At 29.5% G+C, this 9,564-nt stretch overlaps 1 protein-coding gene across 1 annotated transcript in view; it reads left to right on the top strand.

Moving 5' to 3' along the window:
- The window catches only part of LOC106766952 (probable receptor-like protein kinase At2g23200), a gene marked incomplete in the record, with an annotated part of 3,740 nt that extends 2,314 nt beyond the window's left edge, over positions 1–1,426 (top strand). The window contains 1 exon segment of the mRNA XM_014651752.2: positions 1–1,426. Coding sequence (XP_014507238.1) covers positions 1–677 — 677 coding nt within the window.
- Between the last annotated feature and the right edge of the window lie 8,138 nt (positions 1,427–9,564).

Genomic DNA, 9,564 nt, shown 5'->3' with positions numbered 1-9,564 from the left:
GAATCATTCACCGTGATGTAAAGTCCACAAACATATTGCTTGATGAGAACCATGTTGCTAAAGTTGCTGATTTTGGTCTTTCAAGGTCAGGTCCTGCTGATACTCAGCCTCATGTCACCACTGGTGTTAAAGGCACTTTTGGGTATCTTGATCCTGAGTATTTTAGGTCGCAACAGCTGACAGAAAAATCTGATGTCTATTCATTTGGAGTAGTTCTTTTGGAAGTGTTGTGTGCAAGAGCAGTGATTGACCCATCTCTTCCAAGAGATCAGATCAACTTGGCAGAATGGGGATTGCTTTGCAAAAACAAGGGGATACTCCAAGAGATCATCGATCCTTCCATCAAGGACCAAATTGATCAAAACTCACTCAGAAAATTTAGTGAGACGATAGAAAAATGCTTGCAAGAAGATGGTTCTGATAGGCCATCCATGGGCGATGTGTTGTGGGACCTGGAGTATGCGCTGCAGCTTCAGAAAGGTGCAAATGCAACACAGAGAGAGCCGTATGAGGATAGTTCTAGTAGTGTTTCTGCATCACTTCAATTGCCCAATGTTCGGCGTCTTCCTTCACTCTCCACACTGAGTGAAGCAGATGATACCATTGTGAGGGGTGATGAATCCGATAGTGTTGTGGATTCCGTTTTCTCCCAGTTGAAGATTGATGATGCTAGATAGAGTATCGAGCACTTCAAGGCAGACATCTATTGCCAAATGTCTTGAGTATGTACCTGCTTTTAAGATAGAATTTTCAACCTTTCGTCCTTTTTTTTTTTTCAGTAGTTTTTGTTGTCAGTCTATTGTGGTTTAAATAACTTTATGAAAGCAATTGTAAAACCATTGATTATTAGTCAATTCTATGCTGGCAATAAATTATTGATAAATAGTTCCATTTCATACAACACTTGTTTGCACTAGTGGATATACCATAGACTGCCACTAACCATGCTATATTAAATACATACTTTCGTTTTTTTCATCATCCCTTTTCTGGTTTCAATGGTATCTAAATCAGCTTGTACAGGAAGAAGAGAGTGGCACTGATGCCCTAGCAGCCAGTGAACATACCTCCCGGTATTAAAATGAATAAAAAATGGGTAATTGTTTATGTGAAAAGAAAACCTTGACAGTAATTATGGTATTAAAAAAGCATTCCTGCATCGGCTTGAAAGAATGGATATCATGGTTGTTCTAGCCAAAAAAACAGTCACTTTAAGTAACAGCGTTTAAAGTGAAACCTTCTAAAATGATGATAATCCCACAGATATGTCTAATTCCCTCTAGAGATATTGGTTCTTGAAAGACAATGCTTTAGGTGATCTTGGATCTTAACTTCTAAGTTAGATTAGTGGGGTGAAATCCCACTAAATTCTGCGTACGTGTTGGGTTTATGCATTCCTATATGTTGGGTTTGTGTGGATAGTCCCTTTGGCCAAGTATTTAACATCGCCTAATACTTGATCTTGTGTCTTTCTATATATGTTATTGCGAGAAAAACTGTATTGAAACAATGTTTAACAAACTAACAATTGAAAGTAGAAAAGATAAAGGATTAATCTTATTCGTTGAATAACTTTGCAAAGGGTTACATATATACATAAAAGGAAGTAACAAACCTTAAAATAAGGAAATAGAATAAACAACAAATAAAGATAATCAAGTATCATAACAAATATAAATTAGTTAGAAACTAATTTGATTAATATGATGTGTATTAGCTCCCCTCAAACTGAAGAATGTATATTAAGTATTTCCAGTTTGGAAAAAATAGATATAAAATATGCAAGCGTAGAGGTTTTGTATAAATGTTATATTATATTAATATTAATATTGCAAAATTTGAAATGCTTATGAACGTTGAATTTCATTAAATGAGCAACAGAAAAATTATTTAGAGCAACGTTCAAATTGCTTTTAAAGCATTGCAACGTTTTCAATCCAACAGGTTTTATTAAATCAATTATGATTTTTAATTTCTTTCATTTAAATTGATTCTTTCTTGGCTCTATAAATAGGGAGCTCCTCCTCATTCCAAGACACACCAAAAATCATTCTTCTCTTTTCTGAGTTTTATTGTCTAGCTCTTTTCTCTCTTCTAAAATATTCTGGGTTAGTCTTATACTCTTTTAAGAGTCCCTTGCTAGTTCTGAGTATCCTGGGGGACTTGCGCACACCGTGGATAAGTCCTTAAGGACAGTGACTCTACACGCCTAAGGAAAATTTGTTCGTGATTCTGTCAGCATTTTACAACATGTCAGTTAATTGTTGTGATGAAAGGACAAACAGAAGATGAATAAGGCCTTGGTTGAGTTTTTCCCGAACAATGTGACAATCCAACTCAATATGTTTTGTACGTTCATGGAAGCTGGGATTATGAGCAATATGAATTGCTGAGTTGTTGTCACGGAAAAGTGACACATGAGAAGGCTCACCAACTTGTAAATCTTGTAGAAGATAAGAGATCCATTGTACTTCACACACTTTTGCTGCAAGTGCGCGATACTCAGCTTCACATGAGGACCGTGCTGCAATAGTTTGCTTCTTGGATCGCCATGAGATTAAAGAGAAACTAATGTATAAATAATAACCAGTAATCGATTTTCTAGAGTCAATGCAACCAACCCAGTCAGAGTCACTGTATGCGGTGAGCTTGTGAGTGTTAGATGATGGATAGAAAATGCCACACCTAAGTGGGCCTTTAATATAACGAAGTACTCTATGAGCAACTGCTTGATGTTGATCTGTGGGGGCGTATAAGAATTGACTAAGTTGATTCACCACAAAAGCTATGTCTGGCCGTGTAGTTGTAAGACAAAGAAGTCTTCCTATCAATATTCTATAAGAGTGGATGTCTGAGAGTGGTTCGCCAGTAGTAACTCCCAACTTAAAGGAGCTATCCACGGGTTTTGTTACTGCTTTACAACATAGAAGACTAGAATCTGATAAAATTTCCAAGGCATATTTGTGTTGTTTAACCACTATGCCTTTGGAAGACCATGCAATAAACCCAAAAAGATACTGAGGGATATTGAGGGATGAATTTTATGTTATAGGTGATTATAATCTAAATGGAAGAATATCTTTTTGGGATGGATTCTCAAATAAATTCTAGCACGCTATCAGATTTTTCGTCTTTTATAAATGAGGTTATCGAGAGAGATTTGACAAATCATTTCACAACAAATGAAATATTTTCCTCTCGTGAAAACTTAATTGAATGGGTGAGAGGAATTGCATATGATCTAGAACTTGTTGTGATGGCTATAAAATCGGATAAAGCTACGGATAAACCTGGAAGGAAGACGTTTGTGCTACTAGAATGTGAAAGATGTGGCTAATATAGAAAATACAAACCCGATGTGCAACCTAGTACATACGACACCCAAAAATGTGAGTGTCCTTTCAAGTTAAAGGGTAAGTCATCTTGTAATGTGATGGATGGGTATTGCAGGTGATATATGAATACCACAACCACGATTTGGCAAAAACTTTAGTGAGTCATCCTTTTGTTGGTAGGTTAAATCCTACTGAACAAGTCGTACTTATTGATATGACTAAAACTCAAGTAACACCTAAAAATATTTTATTAACTCTTAAAGAAAATAATGATTGTAATGTCATTACAATAAAACAAGTTTACACAGCAAGGTATACATATAAACAGTCATTGAGAGGATCAAGAACTGAGCTGCAAAAGCTGATGATGTTGGATCGTGCAACTACATTCATTGGTGCCTCTGCCATTACATCCGTTGTCGGCGGTGGTGCCATCTACTGCTACTACCAGTGCCGTCGTCTATAGTTGCCACTATCAGAGTTCAAGTTTCAACCGACCGTCACATGGTTTTGATCGTCTCAGTCAAGTGACCACCATGTCATCAATGATGTCTTCATCGAAGCTCCTACGCGCTCTCAGCGCCTTTTCAAGTTATGGATTTACTCCTTTTTGTCATGCATGATGGTATGTCTAGTAGCTATTCAGAGCATCGAGATTACTCTTTTTCCTTTTTCAGATGCCTTGATTGGAGAATCTTTGATTTTTATGGTTTCTCTCTCCTGTTCATCCATGGCTTCTTCCACTATCGTCTCTTCTGATCTCTCTTTTGTCACCATTGCTTTTGATTTGTCCATATATGTTTTTTTTTCCATGGAAAAGATGGTTTTTGTTAGTTTATTTATAGCCATGGTGGCTCTCCAATAATTACCTCTTTATCCACTTGCGACATTCCTCAAAGGAGATTTACAATAAGAGATTTACATGGAGCAACCTCCTAGAGTTTTTGCTTAAGGGGAGTGTTCTAGATGGTTATTTCGTCTTCTATGTCTTCTTACAGATCATTAGTAGCAATTTGGTGTCACTTGAGTGTAGAAGTAGATATTTTCACAGACTCTTTATGGATTATATTAGTAACAAGCTTGATACATACAATATTATGCACTAGCTTCAGGGGGAGTATTAGATATATTATCTTTATTTTATATTTATCTTTTATCTTTAGTTAGTTTGTTATTATTTCATATTTGCATTTTGGATTTAGCAAATATTTCTTCTATTATAAATAGAGAGCCTTATGTGTGTATTTAACACAAGGGAAATTAATCCAAATATAGTTTTTCACTATATTATATTCAATAGATGACAAAATTATTTACATTGGAGAATATTCGAGGATAAAATCTATAACAGATAGTTGGTATCCATAGGTATTTATTATCCGCGGGTCACAGATAGGAGATATTTTAATACCCGCTTATAAACGGATTGGGTGTAGATATTATACTACTTGACCTGCGGATACTCGTTACCCGCAAAAATAAAAATGATAATTTAATTTATATTTCAAATAAAAATAATTTATATTTTTTAGATTAAATTTAATTAAAATCAAATTTTAATTTTATTTTATTTCATTTATATTAAATTTTTATATATTTTTTTGTAATTTTATTTTAAAAATGTATAAAATATATATTTTTAATATTTGCAAGTATTCATAGGTTTTAAAATATTTGTGATTTTTTTAAATGGATATTGAAGCGAACGAATTACGGGTGAAGTTTTAATTTTCGGATCAGAATAGATACTATTCATACTCAACTCGACTCGTTGTACAGAGCGAAAATTTTAAGCCATTTATATATTTTTTTAAATCTCTAAATATACCACCTTTTGTATCACACCACTACGAAAGCAAGTTCTTCAATCCTAAATTTCAAAAAAAAAATTAAATAAGACTTTTATTATTTAATCTAGTTAGTTTTTTATCATAATAATTTATAAGTTTAAATCAAAAAAGTTAAATTGTTGACTAGATCAAGTAATGTAACTTCAAATTGCTTGAAAATTTAATAACTCATAAGACCAGTCTAATTTTGACGGAGGTAAATTTTTGTCGCACTTATATATTTATTAAGGGTTTTTTTTTGGGTCTTTGCAAATTCTGTAATAAATAAATTATTTTATTTTAATAAATAAATGAATTAAAAGTAAAAATAAATATGCAATTATTAGAAAAAAATAATATTTTCTTAACTTAAAAATAATAAATAAATAAAAGCAAAATAATCCGCTTAATTTCATAAATACAATTAAGGAATAATGATTTAATTGACATTTTACTCCTTTTATTTTATATGTTTATGTCATTATCATTTCCCAACTTTTGGCTCATGGATTAATTTCGGTGAAATGTTATTAGAAAGTTATGAAATTTAAGTCGCATTTTAATATAGGATAACGATGAAATACATTATCCATTATATATAAAAATATTTTTATCTACTAAAACTCAATATACATCTTTAAAATGTACCATATAAAAAAACAGCGTAAGCACGTTTTATATATATATATATATATATATATATTGCTAATATTATAAAAATGATGAAATAGGTGAAGGGGGTAAGTGAGAGGTTTAGTCTGGTAAAATAAAATGATTATTTTGACACATTTAAAATTTTTATATTTATTTAATATTAATTTTTTTACTTTTTACTTTTTATTGACAAAATACAAAAATTTATATTTTTATTACTATTTACCTTTATACATATAAAATGAATATAAAAATGTGTCTTTATACCATTTAATCTCAAAGATATAATCAGAAATTTTAATAACGTCTCTTAATTACTGGAGTCCGTATAAAGAATATTGTTGTGAATCCCTCGTCTCCGTGTAAATGGAAAAGATATGTTCTCCGTGCAAGCTGATATATATTAGAAATGTATTATGGTGTTTTATTAAAACTGTCTAAAAGTTAGACACATGTTAGAAGTATTTTGTGTCAAATCTAAATTGAGTTGCTTTTTCAGTTGTCCTCTGACCCAGCTAAAGTAGATTGTTCTGATGCAAGAGAAGAATGTAGCCATGCTAAGCAATCTACGGCTAATTATGTGGAGATGGATAAATTCTAAATTAACATTTCAACCACATTCACCAAATAAACATATTGTTTATTCACGTGTATATTAAACTTAATTGATGTGAAAGAAAAACAATGGATATTATAATACATCACATAAGTACCCTTGTTTCATTCTAATAAAAACGGATATAAATTAAACTTTATAAATAATTAATTATAGTGCAATAAATTTATAAAATTAAAAATAATATTTCAACTTTATGTGAACAACACTATAAAATACATAGGTTTAAAGAATAATTAAATTTTGAATATAGTTTTAGTTTATTTTGTTAATATTTATTTTACAAGAAAGAAAATAAAATTACTAATATCAAATTAATATTTAAATAAAATTAACTTTATTTCAATTAAAATAAAATATAATATAAAGTGATTAAAAGTTTTGTGATCAATTTAAATCAATATATATATATATATATATATATATAATTTATTTAAATGCATTATATTTATTTATTCTAAAATATTTATGATAATTTTTTGGTTTAGATTAACATGTTAGATTTAATAACATGTTAAGTGCATAATCTATTGTGTATTTAAGTTTATAAATAAATAATTATGCATCTTTTTCTCTTATGTTAACTAATACACGTCCTTATGAAATATAGTTAATTTCTATACAATTATAAATGGTTCGGTGTACCGATGGTAACCCAACTTATATAAAAACTTATTTGACTCATTGGTCATTGATATAATAAAGGATAATGATATTTAAACAACATTTTTTTATAATATTTGAATATTGATTATGTGTCAATTTGTGATTGGTCAAAAATTACTCCACAATCAATAATAATAATAATTATAAACATTATTATGGAGTAATTTTTGACCAATCACATATTGACACGTAATCAATGTTAAAATGTTGTTAAAAAAATATCATAAAGTAACGATACTTTGAGATAGCAAAAACAACAAATTACATTCATTTGATACAGTAAAATAATAATATTTTGATTATAATTAAAATCATAATATATATTATATATATTATTAAAAGTTGTATGAAATGATAACATTCATGTCAAATTAAATTTTTCCTTAATATATTTATTTTTTTCTATATATGGATAGAAGTATCCTGGTGTTTATATATATATATATATTGCTAACGTGAGTACACTGTTTTTTAGTTGGTACATTTTAGTAATATATACTGGATTTTAGTAGATAAAAATATCTTTGTTATCATTTATATATCATGAATTCTAAGTTTTAAGGTTAAGTGTATTATAATAATTTTCATTCTCAAAATTAAAAAAAAAAACACCATTTACCGTGACTTAATTTATAAATGAAATTTAATAATAATAAGAAGGAAAAATATATAACACAACCCTCCAATAAAAAGTCAAATTAGATAAGTGAGCAAGGTGAATTAAGGTTAGCATGTGTTTCTGATTTTTTTAATTGGGACTACAGTAGGGATGACGACGACAGAGAAAAGGCTAGAATGAGAGAAATGAAAGAAAAAGGATTAAAAGGGATGAGAGAAGTGAGTAAGGGTTTATGGGTTTTTTCTTTTAACCAATCACAGATTATAATTTTGACTAATCAGATTGACACATAATCAATGTTTAAATGTTGTAAAAAAGAATGTTGTCTAAATATCATTATCCTTCATAATACTATTTAATATTTGGATAATGATATTTAGACAACATTTTTTTGACAACATTGGTCAAAAATTACTCCACAATCAATAATAATAATCATAAACATTATTGTGGTATAAATATTGTCAAAAAAATGTTAGTCTAAATATCATTATCCTTCATAATACTATTTAATATTTAATATATGAGTAATAATTTTTGACTAATAGCAGATTGACACATAATCAATGTTTAAATGTTGTTAAAAAAATGTTGTCTAAATATCATTATCCTATTATGAAACATCTAAATATAGGTTTGAACACGTGTTCAATGAAACTTTATTGTCATTTCAAAATTGTCCTGTATATAGTCTTAAAACTTACAAGTTACTTAAATGTATATAAGTTACCAAAACAGAGTAGATATATATTCCGGTTAGTGTAATGTCGAGTGGTCATAGTTACATCAAAAATCAATTATTACATTTGTGTGCTTGATGTAGATCAACTTGTAATACTTATCATAATTGTTTATAACTTTTGCTCCTCCGATTATTGCTTCCATGAAAGGATCATGCTATTGCTTGACTACACTTCTTTGTTATTTGTATGTTATTGTTGGACCATGTTATTTGTATGTTGCATTTCATATTATTCAATTTGTTTTGGTCATAATCATCTTGAATTTATTTCAAAACGCAAACATAACTCCATAATAAAAGTTTGGACAGGTTAGACAGTAGAGAAAAAGAATTTACTTTCATTTTCATGCTTACTAACGAGGATTTGTGTTTCCTATTCAATCCCTAATGTATGATTGAAGTTATATTTTTATGTGACAGATTCAATGCATTGAATTGGACAAAGAATTCAATCAAAATAGGAAAAATTAACACTATTAATTTTATGTTTTATCCATGTCCAAACATTTAGTTGTGCCAAAAGTAAATATCTCATTCGTATCCACTTTCCTTTATTTAAACACTATTATTTCTATTATCACATATATTCTGTATAATTGTAATCCACACATCTTTCTATAACTTATTTATTTTACTATTAAGGGTTAACAAATAAAAAAGATGTTCACTTCTATCCATTTGCTATATATGTTCCAAAAATTTTATACTATATTATAAGTGAGAAATAAATGTGTATATTAATCTCTTCTTCCAACCCATACAATACATGATACATCACTTAATTATACTCCTCTCCTCCTAAGATTTGTTATTGTTGATACATTATTCATGATTTCTCTCCAAACAGAAATTTATGTTAAGGGAGTTACCCTTACACTCCATAACATTTTGTACAAATGAGAATTTTCTCCAAAACATTGCATTTTTTCATATCCAAATTTGATAATATATGTACCTTACTCATCTTTTCAAAATTTTATCTTGGACCCTAGACCTACTTTTCCCTCTATATTTTGGTCAAACCATCTCCCTTTTTCCCCTCTTTTAAGTATTTCCACCATGTTGACCTACTTTGATGTTTACATGTTAATCTATTTTGATGT

Source organism: Vigna radiata, chromosome 7 (genome assembly GCF_000741045.1).
Source record: "Vigna radiata var. radiata cultivar VC1973A chromosome 7, Vradiata_ver6, whole genome shotgun sequence".
NCBI lineage: Eukaryota > Viridiplantae > Streptophyta > Magnoliopsida > Fabales > Fabaceae > Vigna > Vigna radiata.
Note: the sequence above shows the minus strand (reverse complement) of the source record. Positions and strands in the feature narration are given on the sequence as shown.